The sequence below is a fragment of the Theropithecus gelada genome, chromosome 1 (genome assembly GCF_003255815.1).
Source record: "Theropithecus gelada isolate Dixy chromosome 1, Tgel_1.0, whole genome shotgun sequence".
Classification (NCBI taxonomy): Eukaryota; Metazoa; Chordata; class Mammalia; order Primates; family Cercopithecidae; genus Theropithecus; species Theropithecus gelada.
The window spans coordinates 3,444,755-3,461,321 of NC_037668.1; the positions used below are offsets into that span (position 1 = coordinate 3,444,755).

At 34.8% G+C, this 16,567-nt stretch overlaps 1 protein-coding gene across 5 annotated transcripts in view; it reads left to right on the top strand.

The window, feature by feature from the left end:
- Positions 1-16,567, top strand: part of CEPT1 (choline/ethanolamine phosphotransferase 1) — a 48,455-nt gene that overhangs the window by 30,557 nt on the left and 1,331 nt on the right. For 3 of the 5 annotated variants that reach the window (XR_003118550.1, XM_025379283.1, XM_025379275.1), the window contains 5 exons: positions 5,744-5,828; positions 13,267-13,398; positions 13,874-14,032; positions 14,511-14,636; positions 15,240-16,154. Coding sequence is in view for 4 of the 5 variants with exons in the window: in XM_025379283.1 (XP_025235068.1) it covers positions 5,744-5,828; positions 13,267-13,398; positions 13,874-14,032; positions 14,511-14,636; positions 15,240-15,359 (622 nt within the window). In the remaining variant the exon portion in view is untranslated. Of the gene's footprint in view, positions 1-5,743; positions 5,829-13,266; positions 13,399-13,873; positions 14,033-14,510; positions 14,637-15,239; positions 16,155-16,567 lie in introns of those variants that run through there. The other 2 variants (XM_025379271.1, XM_025379289.1) reach the window with 2 other exon arrangements.

A 16,567-nucleotide genomic window follows, 5' to 3' on the forward strand; every position in this document is an offset into this window, starting at 1 on the left:
CAGATACAGCTTTTAATATTTTTGATCTGTGGTTGGTGTAATTCATTGATGCAGAACCCACAGATAGAGAGGGCCGACTGTACTAAGAAGTCTATCATTAGTCTCCCTTTACCCTTACACTGTCTTCTGGTACTTTCTCCAAAGACCTGTAGCTTTATGCTCATTGCAGTTGTCTAGATTTATAGGTTTATAATTTTTGATAGCCCTTTTTTATTGTTGTTGATTATACTTAGCAAAGGTCTTTTCCATCAATGTTCTTGATGAAATTAACAGTCAAAATATTGACTGTATCTACTTTCACCTTGTCTCTGATAACAAAGTACCCTATATTTATAGAGCCCTTTCTGTTAAAATGTTTCTAGAAACTAATGCATTTTAACATCATAAAAAAAGTTTTCAAAATATTTTGTTTTCTCCGTATATACTGTTTTTTACCAGTTGCTAACTTGCAGAGATTTTCTTTTGCTTTTAATACTTACTGCTTAAACTGATTTGATAATTAAAATGAGATTGTCAAATATACTCTCTTTTTTTATGAAGTTTGGAAAAAACCTTCAGAAAGAATTGTCCTTAATAATTTGTTTCTAAATGAATTTGATTTATTAGCATGTAAACTATATATAAGCTATTTCCTGTTGTATTCTAGCATTTTTGGTAAAATTGTATTAGAATACGAAGAGTTTTAGCACTGCATGGGAACAACGTTCCGGTTTCTCTTCAAGCTTATTTTCACTGTAACCTTGGAAAAGTCACTTGACCTTTCTAAATTTTCTCATCTACAAAATGGTGATGTTTCCTACCTCCTAGGGTGGTTGTCAAGATTAAAAGGGTTAAGAATGTAATGTGCTTACTGTAGTGCTAAGCATATAATAAGTCTTCATTATTGTTACATTAGGACCTTTAGCTGACTCCTAATGGTTGGCAAATTTTTTATTGTGCCAGTTAGAGAGGAGGAATAAGCTCATGATCCCTTTATTTAACTCAGAGGTTGTGAGAGGATTCTCCTTTCGGGTCTTACTGTTTTCAAAGGCGATAAAGATAGGCTGCCCCTTAAATTTGAGACCTATACTCTATTTCTTTTTATGTTAGAGGACTTGTTCTATTCTAGCCTTTGGCTATATTTTTCTCTTCTTACTCAGAGTTATTCAATGGGCTTTTTCTTTTTAGTCTTCTCAGAAAGTCTGAAGATCCATGTAGTCATTCATGTGGTAGGTAATGTGTTTTTAATAATTAAGCTTATTTCAAAAATAGACTTGTCTTGCTGTCTGTTTTCCAAATTTATAACACTTGAATTAAAAATACTCCAAGTTACCACTCAGCTGTATGGTTAATATTATTTAACATTAAGATTACCATGTCCAGTTTGTCCCTTATCCAGGATAGAAAGTAAAATATTCAAAATCAGTATATTTAATTTCTAGGTAATCTTTATTTCAGTCCACCAACAGTTCACCCCACCCGTGGTATTTCTGGTAGAATCTATAATGAATGTCATGCTCTGGTTATCCATAAGTTACCTACAGCTTCAGATCCATTTACAGATAATTATAAATCTGGAGTTAATAGCGATCTAATCCTTGAGTAAGAATCTAGACTTCTTCAAATAGATGATTTTTTTAAACAAAATGCTTCTCTTTAACAATAGCTCACAGGTCAAATTGTACAAATTGGGGATTCTTTGACATTGTGAATTTATCCCTAATGCATATTCTATGTTAACCAAACTAATACAAACAATTGTGTTGCCAAACTACAACACAATTATATTTACTATGTATAGTTTAACAAAAATACTTATGTTTACAAAATAACTGCAAGTGTATCTTTGAAATGCATATGTCACATGTAGAAGAACAATGGATTGTCTGTTTCTGATTTTAGAGGGGAAAGACATTAAAAATTTGTGGGAAAGATGATTAATGTGCTTAGCTTTCATAGAATGCCATTTAAATCCCTTCACATCCCTCAATTAAAACTGAATTCTGGAATTCAAACCAAATGCATTTGTCAGGTAACACTGATAAACAAATGGAAACTTTCAAAATAGAAATTTTTCTCATAGTTAGCTAACTTACTTTGGAGTTGTTCTACCCCCCTTTTAAAAGCTATTTTGCACTTCTGATGTAGTAACTACCTTGATCAGAGAGTTTTCTAAGCTTTTTGTAGTGATGAAGACCTCCTGAGATCATCACTCCAACTAAAGAGATGCTCTGTTCCCTTGTTGAGAAGTTTATTCATATTCATTTAGTACACTTTATTCTCTGTTAATCAGTAGACCATTAGAGTGTTGTAAGGAATGATTGGCCTAAAGTTTATTATGGGCGTTGAAGGTTATTTTGACCTCAGACTGTCACATTTATAGCTTCCCCATCAGATGAATGGTTTGCTTCTTTATTTATTTTTGTGACAGCCATCAAAACAGTGTTTGTTTCTGGCTTGTCATAGTAATTTAAGTGTGTCCTGATGAGAATATTCATTATGGGTTATCCCCAGTAATTGGGAGAATTCTTTGTTGTCTTTTGACAACCTATATTAAAATAAAGTAGAAATAGGAAATTATTATTTATTTATTTATTTTTAAGACAGAGTTTTGCCCTTGTTGCCCAGGCTGGAGTGCAATGGCACAATCTCAGCTCACCACAACATCCGCCTGCCTGGTTTAAGCAATTCTTCCGCCTTAGCCTCCTGAGTAGTTAGAATTACAGACATGTGCCACCACACCTGGCTAATTTTGTATTTTTAGTAGAGACAGGGTTTCTCCATGTTAGTCAGGCTGGTCTCAAACTCCCTACCTCAGGTGATCTGCCTGCCTTGGCCTCCCAAAGTGCTGGGATTACAGGTGTGAGCCACCACGCGAAGCCAGGAAATTATTTTAAAGCAGCACTAGTCAAGATGTTCATGTACCTTCATAGATATAGAAAATTGTGGTTAGTATCATTTAATTTTCTTCCTCTACAACTTTAGGCTGTAGAAATCTAATGCAACACATAAGTAATTTGTTTTCCCATATAAAACGTTTTGTTAAAAAAATCACTGGTGTTTGGATGCTCTTCGACCACATATCCCATGTGTCTTGAAGGGTTTTTTGGTTTTGTTTTTCATTGTTTTTTTCTTGGTGTGGTACTAGTGGTCAGTTTCTTTGTTTTGGTTTTGAGGAACAGTCCCAACACTTGAGAATATTACCACTGATGATTCTCCACTGATGATAGGCAGTTCTCATGATTGAGAGAATAATATAATAACAATAATAATAATAATATAAAAAAGGAAGTGATTACAGACATGCCAAATTCCTGCCCTTATATAATATTCTGTCCTCTAAATAACTGTGTATTTCCTGTATGGCCAAAAAGATTAAAATGAGCCTCTTTCTAGTATGTGTTACAGTAAATTGAGCCCATACTGAGACTTCTTAGCGGAAAGGTGGAAGAATGAATTGTCATATAACTAGCTGTCTTCTAAACAGAATCATAAACTCTTGTTTATCATTTCTACCACCTGTCCCTCTTAGCTTGCTTTAGTTCCCATCCCTGGGAATGACTTTGCACTGCATGCACCCTTTTTCATTGACAGTCAAGATTAGAACCACACTTCCAGGAGTTATGATAGGCAGTTCTCATGATTCAGAGCAGAAGATTCTCATCCTGGAGTTCAGAATAGTCTTCTAAATCAGATAAACAAATAAGAAAAAATATTCTTAACTAACTACCAACTGGTAAGTAAGTTTTCATGGCCCTCTCTCCATAATAGTAAGACATTATTCATCTAAATAAAATGTTAGTATTAGAATGGTTAAGAAAATTCTGTCTTTGAAAGTTTCAAATGACTATTCTATAAAACTTGACCTGAGAATCCCAATTTGAGACTTTGTAAAGATCTTTTATTTTTCCTATTCTCTTTTATATTAATCCATGGTACAAAGATTAATTGCATGAGGTTCCCTCCATTTTTATTTTGTAATTCTATACTTCTGGCCCTTCCCCTTCCAAAAGGCTACTTCATATATCCAGCAAAATGTTCTAAGATGTCTACCCTCCTCCACCCAAGACAGAATCGATCATCTTTGACACCTACCTGCTTAGTCTCCTGAATCTGCTACTGAGTGTAATTCCCCTTATTGGCAACACCAGTCACCAGGTCAGCTCTACAGATTCTTTTTAGCCTAATTCAGTCCATTTTTTTTTTCAATGTGTATATCAAGATAACTACATCACTGTATGTTTGCAGCTAAATAAGCTTCTGTTTAAAAAACATTCCTGGGCAAACAAAGACCCATTTTTTTTAGTTGCAAGACGTTAGTTTCAACCCAGTTATTTATCACAGCATGACAGCTTATGTATCTTAAACTCACATTACAGATTACCTGCTTTATATAGTTTTAGAAATGGAGGCTCTGTTCCGTTCTGGGAAGTGAATCCCTTTGCTGTTGTTATCTACTTTCAGACTAATTACTTATAATAGATAAATTATTCACTTTGTTGAAAAACTAGCATTATAAGAAGGTATACAGTGAAAAGTCTCCTCATTCTTATCTCCCAGCTCGCCAGTTTCTATACCGTACTCCCCAACAGGTAGCCACTATTCTTAGTTTGTAATGTATCTTTCAAGAAATTTGTTATGCAATTACTGGCAAAGATAAAAGTAGAATACTATCTCTTTTTTACACAAAAAATAGCCTGTACACATTCTACAACTTATTTTCACTTACTATATCTTTGCTACTTTTTATATCAGTATATAGAGAGCTGCCCTACTCCTTAAAAGCTGCAAAATATTCTATGTTATGGAAGTACCATAATTTTTATAACTACTCCCTTTGAGGGAATTTTTTAAAATTATGCTATTGTAAATTTATAATTCCATAGTGAATAACCTTGTATAAACATCATTTTGTGCAAGCGTATCTGTAGGGTAAGTTCTCAAAATTAGAAGGCATTTGAATCAGTAATCTAAGAATGATAATCTCAAAATTGTAGAAAGTGCTAGTTTACAGGAGGAAAGGAAAAACAGCGTATGTTTTGCTTCTCAGTCTTTTTGCCCATATTCTTTTTTTCACACTTTCAGGCTTCTAATTTCTGCTGCCCTGTTGTGCATGAGGTTTGTCTCTTCTTGACTGTAAAATTATTTTCAGCAACCCCAAAGCTAATTCTTGGCTGCTTTCAGTATCTTCTTTGCAGAAGTCTTAGAGTAGTTAACCTAGTAAGAATAAGAATTTGAGAACTGGAGGAGATTTTTGTTTTCACACCTATACAATGGCAGACATTAAATGAATATATCTAAAGAACAGTAAGTGTTACAAAGTCTCAGTGAGTTAAAGCGCACCATTTATTTCATCTGATACTACAAAGCACTTATTTCAAGATTTCATATTTTATAGCAGTGCAATGTAATCCTCTGCTTGATACTCAAAATTTAATACCTCCTCAATTTTTTTTGTTTTTTTTTTGTTTTGGTGGGAAAGGTTAACCTATGGTTTCAGCCCAACTTCAATGAGTCAGAAATTTCCTTTGGAAAGGAGGGGTTTTTATTGCTCTTTGAAATTCATCAAATTAAATTAAAAGGCTTCAGATTTTATATGATTTTTGCTCATAACAAATTTTTGATGCCTCCTTTTCCCCTTTCCTCAATATTTGAGATTTTTTTTTCTATTGTGCATGATAGAGGAATGCTGCTAAGCTTGCACGTAATTAACTTGAAATTGTTGTGAGTAATTCTGCTCTTTTGGCTTTTTGTACCTAATCAGAATTGATGTGACTGAAGTGCAAATCTTCATAATAATCATGCATTTGCTGGCAGTGATTGGAGGACCACCTTTTTGGCAGTCTATGGTAACTTTTTTCACATTGTATGTCCCATTTAATGCATGTTGTCTTTTGCTTGTGTTTTGTAATATGGGATAATCCAGTTAAAGGGTAATGTGTGAAATTCTTTTATTTTTTCTGAAAATGAAAAGTCATAGCGAACAGTAGAACACAACTTCTCTTTAGAGGATGGTGAATTTTACTACTTGGAGTTATGTGGAATGTTAGGACTATTCCAGGGCTGTTATTTTTGAAGGCCATTGAGAATCTGAATTAGTATTGTCATCCCATTTTACAGATGAGGAAACAGCAGACACTATTAACAAGTTAACCAGTGACAAGATTAAATTAGACCTTTTATTCTCTTTCTTAACTACATGAGTCTACCAGTTTCTCTGTCATATACTTAAAGCTGAATAACAAATTTGAGATTGTAAGTTAACTCTAGCTCCAAAACAGGATAAATGCCTGTTGAATGAAATCAGTGTCATGGGATTGTTTGAATGAGCTTGGACCTTGAATTCCAGGTCTACCTGAAATATAGTCACTCCTACAAACAGATTCTATTCCACAAACCTCTGAGGTAGGGAGTAAAATATGGGGGCCAAGAACACAAGCTCTGGAACCAGACTCTGTGCATTTGACCCAGGCTGCACGGCCTACTGTGTGAACTTAACCTGTTGTGTAACTGTCTCTGGCCTAGTTTCCTCTGTAAAATGAGGTCAGTAGTACCTATCTCATAAAGTTATTTAATGCATTAAAAGAGTTAATATATTGTTTAAAGCACTTAGAATAGTGCCTGTCAAATTAATAAGCACTCAATAAAAGTTGTTGCTGCTCTTACAGTTTTAATGTATTCTTTCAGATTTGGGTTGTCATAGTTTGTACTCCCCTGGTCATCAGTTAACTGCCGATTTCTACCATCATCCCTTCAGAATACAGTATTTATCATTCATTTGGTGAAAGCTTAACAAAGAAAAGATTTACTAGACCTAAATTAATGTAATTCTTAAAAATCAGATTAATTTTAAAGTATAAGGGAAATTTACTGAGCAACATTTTTCCCTTACCTAACTCACTTTATGATGGAAAATGAGGTACTTGAGGAAGTGTAATTGATACACTACCTGAAGTATTTATTGCCAGAAATGAATTGTTAAGTGTCTTTTGTTGGGAAGATGAGTCTGTGAAGGGGTAGGAGATGAAGGAATAAAAATAATCCACAGTCAACTGGGAAAATTGTGAAACTATTCAGTTATGTACATAATATCATTCATTTATATATCTTAGATTTCACTATAGAGACCCTATTGGCTTTTGAGACTAATGCATAGGAAATACGAATTTTATTACTTTTGCTCTTCAGTAGACTAGTTCTTTTTTTTTTTAATAACAGTTTTGCCTTATAGGAAGGAAATAATAGTTTTTGTTTTCCTGAAACCAGATCATAAAGCCGAAAGCTTACCCCCACTCCTAAAGTTTTGACTATGTTATTATTTTTATAAGCCTTGTATACCAAAATTTTCCCCACAAAATTATTTGTAACATCTTGTACATAAAGTTTCAGCATACCAATATCCAAAAAGTGGGATTTCTGGCTTGATTATTGGAAAACAAATCAGTGTTTGGTTTATACAGGTTAAGTATCCCTTGTCTATAATTCTTGGGACCAGGATTTCAGATTTCAGATGTTTTCAAATTTTACAGTCTTTGCACATACATAATGAGATATCTTGGTATCTTGAGATACCAAGTCCAAACATGAAATTTATTTTCATATACATCTTATACACATTGCCCGAAAGTAATTTTATACAATATTTTTAATAACTTTGTGGATAAAACGAAGTGTGTGTACCGAACCATCAGAAAGCAAAAGTGTTACTATCTTAGCCACCCATGTGGATAATCTGTGGTTTGGCATCAGTGTTACTCCTGACTCTGAATTTACATACTACTGTTAAGCAATCATTTTCTAACACTTATTTACACATAGATATATTTAGCAAAACATAAGACGTATAAGTGAAAAGATAATGTGTTCAGGGTAGTGAAGCAGCACACTAGCATCACTAGAATACCTGTATGTTATCACTATTAACCAAAAATTATCTGCAGGCCTTTTTGACATTTTCAACAATATCTTTATACCACACAGCAGATAATAAGCAAAAAACAAAAACAAAATTAAAAAACAGTAATGCACTTAGTTCTTGGCCCCATGTCGGGCATTGGGGAGAGCCTGCTGTTGGAATGTCCAGCCTGCACAATGTCATTTTATTACCCTTTGTGGGGGTACTTACGTGACAGGATATGGGCCTTTACACAAAGATATATTGCAGCTATGAAGGGGACTGGGAGGGTCATTTTTCCCTTGGAGATGCTGAATAAACTTTAGTGCACCTACATTTTGACCTCAACCTGTCACATAAGGTCAAGTGTGGAATTTTCCACTTGTGGCATCATGTTGGCACTCAAGGAGTTTTGGGATTTGTAGCATTTTAGATTTTGGATTTTCAGATTAGGGATGCTCAACCTGTGTGCCTAATCATTTTTTGTAAATATGGAAATGCATAAAACATTGTAAATGAAGTTGTCTGCACATTATATACATATCCTTATTTCTTAGGTGATGCCTGGTAGTAAATTGCTTCAGTATACTTTTTACCTTTTTCCATTAGGAAAAATCTACACATGTACATAATAGATATAATTTTTTCTTTTATAAAGATCAAATATTTTGTCGTCTTGTAATTAATATAACTATCCTTTTTAAATTACATATTTTATCTGAGGAACTCTCAGATTCACATCTGAAATGGAGTTCCCAGACCCAGTAAACTAGCAGTCTAATTTCAGGATTCGTGAGGTGAGGTTGCAACAGGAAAACAGATTCTCCCCGTGCCCCTTCATCCTATTGTTAGCACTTTGGTCCTACTGTTAGCATCATTAAACTAAAAGGGTACAACCTGACTTCTCTGGTGATATATTTGGAGACTTAGTGAAATATTCTGTTTTTTCTTTTCTTTTTTTTTTTTTTTTTTTTTTGAGACGGAGTCTTGCTCTGTCGCCCAGGCTGGAGTGCAGTGGCCGGATCTCAGCTCACTGCAAGCTCCGCCTCCCGGGTTTACGCCATTCTCCTGCCTCAGCCTCCCGAGTAGCTGGGACTACAGGCGCCCGCCATCTCGCCAGGCTAGTTTTTTGTATTTTTTTAGTAGAGACGGGGTTTCACCGGGTTAGCCAGGATGGTCTCGATCTCCTGACCTCGTGATCCACCCATCTCGGCCTCCCAAAGTTCTGGGATTACAGGTTCTTTTTTTAAACAACTCCCAATATAGATTCCCATAATTGACCTCAGATCACTATATTATTTTTTTCTTTTTACTTAGCATTATGGGTTCGTTACTGAATATGCTGTTTTGAATTGCATTATGCTAATACAGAAACAATTACTACATATTGAGCTCTCACTTATTTGCGTGCCAAATGGAGAAGAGATACTCACTTAGGGTTCAGGTGTGAAATTTACATCTCTTCTGAGATTGAGGCCATAAAATGGAAATTGCCTTCCAAATCCTCATTAAATTAGAAGGCTTTTACTGACACTTAGAAAGCAAGTTTATGGTCAGAACAAATAAAAACAGTGCAGATGTCTTCATAAGGCTGATTCCAGAAGATCAGCTGTTTTGTAAAGGTAAGTGATTTGCATCTATTACATATGGATTACCCATTCTTTGCCAATTTTTTTCCCCAAAGAGATGAGTTTTTACCATAGGTTATAGTTATTGTTGTTATTGTTGTTTTCCCTTTTTTTTTCCCCAAAGGAAATTGTCTTCATCCATAAAAGTCAGTGCTTGTTTTATACATTGCAAGAAACAAAAAGCATATTTTTTTGTTTTTTGCTTCCCCAAAAGACATTCCTTTTAGAATGCCTTGGAACTATCTTCTATCCTATCACTCTTTAAAAAAACAGAAAAGAATATATTCTTACTTTGGAAAAGACTTACATATAATCAACTCATGGTTACTTTTACTGATGCTTGAGTCTTGTAAATGTAGTAATTGATCACATTGTATTAAGCCACAAGGGACTTTCTGGCATTCAGTTAAGGCAACTAGGTGAGTGTAACTATTGCAGGTGAAGTTTCAGGATTCATTTGGTCAGACTGAAGACTTTCTATGTAGTATAAATTGATATCTCATTCTTGAACTACAAGACGTTAAAATGCCTTTACACTTAAATAATTCTGATAGGGTGATTTTCCTTTGTGGACACTGTAATTATGTTAACATTTGCTGTATTTTGATGGAATTCATTTACATTAAAATGATTTACAAACAGGCATTCCCACATTCTTTGAGGAAAGTGTCTAATCTCAAAGTGATACTTTTTATTTCTGCTCTGGTGTACAAAGCCTATAAGGACATTTTATCATGCTTATAAGAAAACTAGTCAAAGTTTACTAACTGATAGTAGTCTGCATTAATACAAACTATTGAACCAGAAAACATGACCTTTGTAATCTGGTAAAGATACTGATAATTTAAGATTTTCTTTTTCTATCTGTAACCTTTTAAAAAGTGAATTACATTACATTGTTATTATTTGGATGCATACCTTCATGGTATGAGTCTGAAGAGTTTTCACCTGGCTATAGGACAGACACCATGACCCAAAGGAATTCTTACTCTTCCCGACTCCTAAAGACTTGAAACTGCAAGCAGTCCTGACATAAAGATGTCTTTGGTATAGCTCTTTGGCTATTTCTAAAGAGTGGATGCACTTCGGCCACCTTTGATGAGTTCCAAGATGATGACAGAAAGAAAAAGGTTGGGAAATACAGAATGTGCCTGTCCTTTTTGACCTGAGGGAAAGACAGAATGTGCCACCCTCCTTGATCTTAAGTGTGGGGTGAGAATGGCAACACTTTGTGTTTTTTATAAGTAGTGCCAGTTTTTAAAGGATCACCTGCTGAGACTTGGGATTCCTTTGACTCGAGCTTTTTCTTCACTTTGCCTCATATTTTCTTGGTAGCTCATTTCATTGCTAATGTAGGGGCTAGATGTTTCTTCATACTCTCCCAAAACAGGACTTCTACATAGAAAGTAAGAGAAAGGGAGATTTTAGTCTTCATTTAACAAATATGTATTGAGCCACCTATAATAACCAGGGCTCTAGAGAGTGTACAAAATCAATTCAAACAAAATGCATCACTCAGGAGCTTATGTTTTGGTGTATGTAGCTAACATATATGACAAAAGTGATGAGAACCTTAAGAATCTATGATGCTTTGCTCCTAGTTTGCTTCCTTTGTAATCCAAGCCATGTACTAATTTTCCTGGCTTTTCTAATGTTTGTGTTTATTCTTTCAAAAGGCAACGATTTTTACGATCCCAAGGCAATTTCACCAAATTATAAATACAGTTATGACTCTCATTCAGTTCATTTATGACACAGACGACTATTATACAGAGATGGTACTCATTTAGTACCCTGCCCCTAATACAGGGCTGCCCCTGTGATAGAATAATGCTTTGCTTCTTTTGGAATCTGAGAGAAGTATAGTATTTTCCCCTTTGCCAGAGAGATCCTTTGTCTCTGTGGAGTCAAAAGTGGGAGGGGTGGGAAGTGAGTCTGGGAACCAGGAAACTAGCCACAGTATTGAGTTTCAGCCAGGTGCATCAGATTGAGAACGCAATGTCCCTAGTTTATTGAACAAGAGCAGAAAAATCTCTTGGAGTTCAAAGCAACCATGGTGTTGATTTTCTCCTTTATTGAAAACAAGTTTTGAACTTAGACTGCAGAGATTGGAGACTTAGGGGGAGAAGATAACCATTTAGGATAGTTTAGGACTTGACTTTTAGGTTGACCTAGTTAATTTCAGAAAATTTAACACTGCTTCAGTACAACTTAAACTTGAACATTTGATTTCAGTTTTTTTTTAGAGCTGCATTTTTGCAAGAGGTAACGGAGTTATCTAAACAAAGTGAGTTCTTGAGAGTTTTGAAGAAATGAAGTATCCAAACATTAAGATTTATGTCTTCCAATCTTAACTGAGGTTTCCCATATAGTAGGAAGTGCCACATTTGCTATTTGATTTTAAAAGTGTAGATAGATGACAGCCGTACAAAGTGTAAACAGCCCTAATTAAAATGCTTTCATTGTGACCAGGCATGGTGGCTCACACCTGTAATCCCAGCACTTTGGGAGGCTGAGGCTGGGAGATCACTTGAGGTCAAGAGTTCGAGACCAGCCCGACCAACATGGTGAAACCCCGTCTCTACTAAAAATACAAAAATTAGCCAGGCCTGGTTGTGGCCACCTGTAATCCCAGCTACTTGGGAGGCTGAGGCAAGAGAATCACTTGAACCCAGGAAGCAGAGGTTGCAGTAAACCAAGATCACACCACTGCACTCCAGCCTGGGTGACAGAGCAAGACTCTGTCTCAATTTTTAAAAAAAAATTTTTTTCATTGTAAGAACTCATGGCTTATTAAACCATTTGGGGCTTTTGGAATCTTGTTTCTATAATCATTTGTTTCTATTACTAGACTACATCATTTATTTTACTGTTACTTTCTTTTCAATCCATATTGGACAAAATTTGAGACCAAAAAAGCTAAAGGGAGGGGTGCAAAAAAGAAGAGACTCTTAAATGATTTTTAAAATTCAGTACAAGTGTATTTCATTTTAAATGATGGATATTGTGTTTTCAAGATTAAATGCATGATATCAATCCACTCTGTCCCCCATACTTCAGGTAAATACATTTTCAGTATATTTTATGAATATATTATTCACTTTTCTGAAAAGTACATTTAAACTTTAAAATTTTGGATGCATAGTAGTAGAATCTGTTTGAATGTACTTGACCTGTTTTTTCTCCTGCATGTGAATGCCTTCTTAGTTGCCTTCTGCTTTTACTGCCTGTATCCTAACAATTTGGAGTTGGGAACTCTTCTGAATAGAAATTTTGTCTTCCATTCTCTGTACTCTGCAGATTTTTATATCTAGTTGCAACATTTCTGTTATGCTTCATACTTCCTCACAACAATTATGAATGTTCTACAGATTTAGAGGTAGAATTCAAAAACATATACAAAGAAAAAGGCGAGGTGCATTCCTTTTATTAAAAGGCCAGAACACATCCTGGTTCACTGTTGCAAGACCTCCGGGATGCATTCAGTGAATCTATCTTAACTTGTGACACAAGTTAATAAAGTTGAATGTGTTTTTTTTTTTTTTTAAGGTTGATATCAGAAGTGAGACTAATTTCTAAATAGTCTCAACTCTTGAGACTTGCTATATTGCTTATAACGAAGAGGAAAAGGAAACTTTCATTACTTTACATATTTATGTAATTGGAGGGAATGGAAAGTTTTTGGGAATATGAATCAAATATTAGACTGTTTTCTTATTTTAGTTTGTATATGTTTTAATTGTTTTCTCTCTCTACCCATTAAAGATTCCAGTGCTGAATATTCAAATGAAAATTTTTCCTGCACTTTGTACTGTAGCAGGGACCATATTTTCCTGTACAAATTACTTCCGTGTAATCTTCACAGGTGGTGTTGGCAAAAATGGATCCACAATAGCAGTAAGTATGCCTTAAGATTTTCAACACTTGTTTACACTAGGACTTGGTTTTGTTGTCATTTTGTTTTTTATTTCAAATGTATAAAATCATTTGTTAATGTATAATTTATACATAGCCTTTAAAGAGACTAATGTTCAAAACTTCAATTTTATATATACTTACCCACATTTATATGCTTTATATAGTCATAGTTTTATGCACACACACACACACACACACACTTATTCACATGTTTTTTAAAGTATGAGCTGCTTTGTAAAAATAAGCCTGGTCTCTCAAGTGAAATCTTCAGTTTGTGCCTAATCAATTTATGCTGCTACTTTTCATTAGCTCTTCTAGTTTGTGATTTATAGAAATTGCTGCCTATCAGGTACCATGAGGTTCCTGGAAGTTTGAGTTGAACTGTTCTGGAGCAGATCCATGCAGTATCTGATGAGTACTGAATACTATTAACTCTTCTCTTCACTCTGTACAGGGAACAAGTGTCCTTTCTCCTTTTCTCCATATTGGATCAGTGATTACATTAGCTGCAATGATCTACAAGAAATCCGCAGTTCAGCTTTTTGAAAAGCATCCCTGTCTTTATATACTGACATTTGGTTTTGTGTCTGCTAAAATCACTAATAAGCTTGTGGTAAGCACCTGAGTTTTTATTTGTTTTGTTTTTCACTTTTATCTTATTTTGGTTTTATGGCCATAGTTTTTATTCTGTGCTTCCTAAATGGTTCTAGAGTTTGCCCTCCTCTAATCAGAATCTCTTGATATCAACATGGGAACTATTTTTACCCTTTGTGAAGCTACAATTTGAAGTTACTGGAAGTTCTTGGAAAACATACAACTTTTCACCCTTTTATCCACTGTTTAATTTGGTTGTTCAGTTTATCTACATTCTTCAGTCTCAATCTGGACACTCAAATTAAGGCTCCTTGTGAAAAGCATCTTTTGGCGGGTTTCTCAGACACATTTCTTATTGTTGGGTTTTTAGTTTTGGGAATTCAACAGCTATTCCTAAATAATTACTGGAAGTTGATATCTGAGCACAATATGATTTACTCTGTAGTCCACAATTGTCCTCCTATGAAAATGCCTACGTTATTCTGTTTTATTCATAGGTTGCACACATGACGAAAAGTGAAATGCATTTGCATGACACAGCATTCATAGGTCCGGCACTTTTGTTTCTGGACCAGTATTTTAACAGCTTTATTGATGAATATATTGTACTTTGGATTGCCCTGGTAGGTATTGTACTAAGTCTTATTTCATGGTTTGAGGATTTGAAGGTTGCTTGTTTTCTTATTTTGATGAGCCAGTCATGAGAGATAGTTCATATAATTGTAATGATTTGGAATGTCAGAAATCCACATAAATGGGGCTGTGTGAGAGTTCTATGACTTTATATTTGAGCCTTTTATTTTTTGCATTAATCTTACTAGTCCTGCCTACATCAGGCAGGGCTCATAAATTGCAAATTGCTGACTGAGTAAAAAAGCATGAATCAGCATACTACACCCTGTGGGCCCATAGCCTGTTTTGGTAAATACAGTTTTATTGGAACACAGCTATGGCCATTCATTTATATATTGTCTTTGGCTGGTTTCATGCTACAATGGCAGAGTTAAGCAACTGTTTCAAAGACAATAAGGCCCATAAAGCTTAAAATATTTGCCATCTGTCTCTCTAACAAAGAGTTCGTATGTGAAGGAAACATTGCGAGGAAATTGAATTATTGTTTAGAATAGAAGGTCAATCTGCAGAGAAAACAGAGTCCACTCCTCTTTACTTTCAGGAAGCTTAGGGAGAGCCTAAACGAGTGCTGAGAATGTCTCTTTTCTTTCCAGGTTTTCTCTTTCTTTGATTTGATCCGCTACTGTGTCAGTGTTTGCAATCAGATTGCGTCTCACCTGCACATACATGTCTTCAGAATCAAGGTTTCTACAGCTCATTCTAATCATCATTAATGATGTAATTGGTATTATATAGGAACACCATGTTTTCTGCAGGAAGGAATCTGAACATATTAAGGAGAATGGGGGTGGATAAGAACAAATATAATTTATAATAATCAATGTTGTATAACTTTTATTCTTTATTATTGGTAACACTCCCTAACTATCCTGTGTGAGAATGGGAATTTCAAGTCCCATCTTGTAAATTGTATATGTTATCATGCAGGGTTTGGGCCAAGAAAGCATGCAGAAAAAAATGCCATGTGATTGTAATTATCCTGGATTCAGAATAACATTGTGATGGGGAGCCAGATCCACAGTGGTGAAGAGTTCTAATGTTGACTATTTGCAGGCCAAAAGATGATTGCTTTATAATTTTAACAAATCATCGTATTTTAGTAACATCCTTGTTTAGTGTCTTCTCAAGCTTTCTTTACTAAGGAGTTCAGCTTGTGACACAGATACATCCCACTAGCTTGTGAGGTGGAACTAGTAATAAAGACCTTGAATTTGGATTGAAAGGTTTCCTATTTTTACATTGTTGAGGAAGTTCTTTTTTTTTTTTTTTTTTTAATTGCTCAAGAAATGATTCTCTCACAGGCTTGGGAAATCCTGTTAGCATGCAGAATAATGTGGTAACTTTGTCAATTTCCCATTTTATTTTTTTAAATAAATATATGATCTGAAAGCCAACTTTTTCTCAGTTTTATTCAGTGAAAAGATAAACTAAGTTTTAATATTATTTTTTTAAATTTAAGCAAAATTTATTTCTGTTCTTTAATAAATAAGAAAATTTGGTCCACTGCATTGTTCTAATGTGTCTTGTGACATTTCTATTTTGTAGAAACTTTGACTTTAAAAAGGAGAACTATGTTCATCTTTCCTGTCAATGGTTTTTTTGTGTTGTAGTCATCACCTATGTAATTATCAGTCACTTAGAAATCTCAGACCCTTCCCCTAAATTTTCAGCAAGTGCCTGGGCCTCTCTAAGGGGTTACTTTGTACTCTCCTTTTCTGGCACTCTCCTCTTTGGTATCTGTACTATAGTTTGAAATGGGAACCAGATATGTTTCCATTTTATACAGATAATTCAGTTGCTTGAAGAAGAGGAACACAGGAGAAAAGATTTAAACTGTTGGCTAAAATGAATGTCTTATTATTGATTTTCATCTATATCCTGTCCCATAATCAGGAATAAACAGTAGCTACACTGTCTTGTA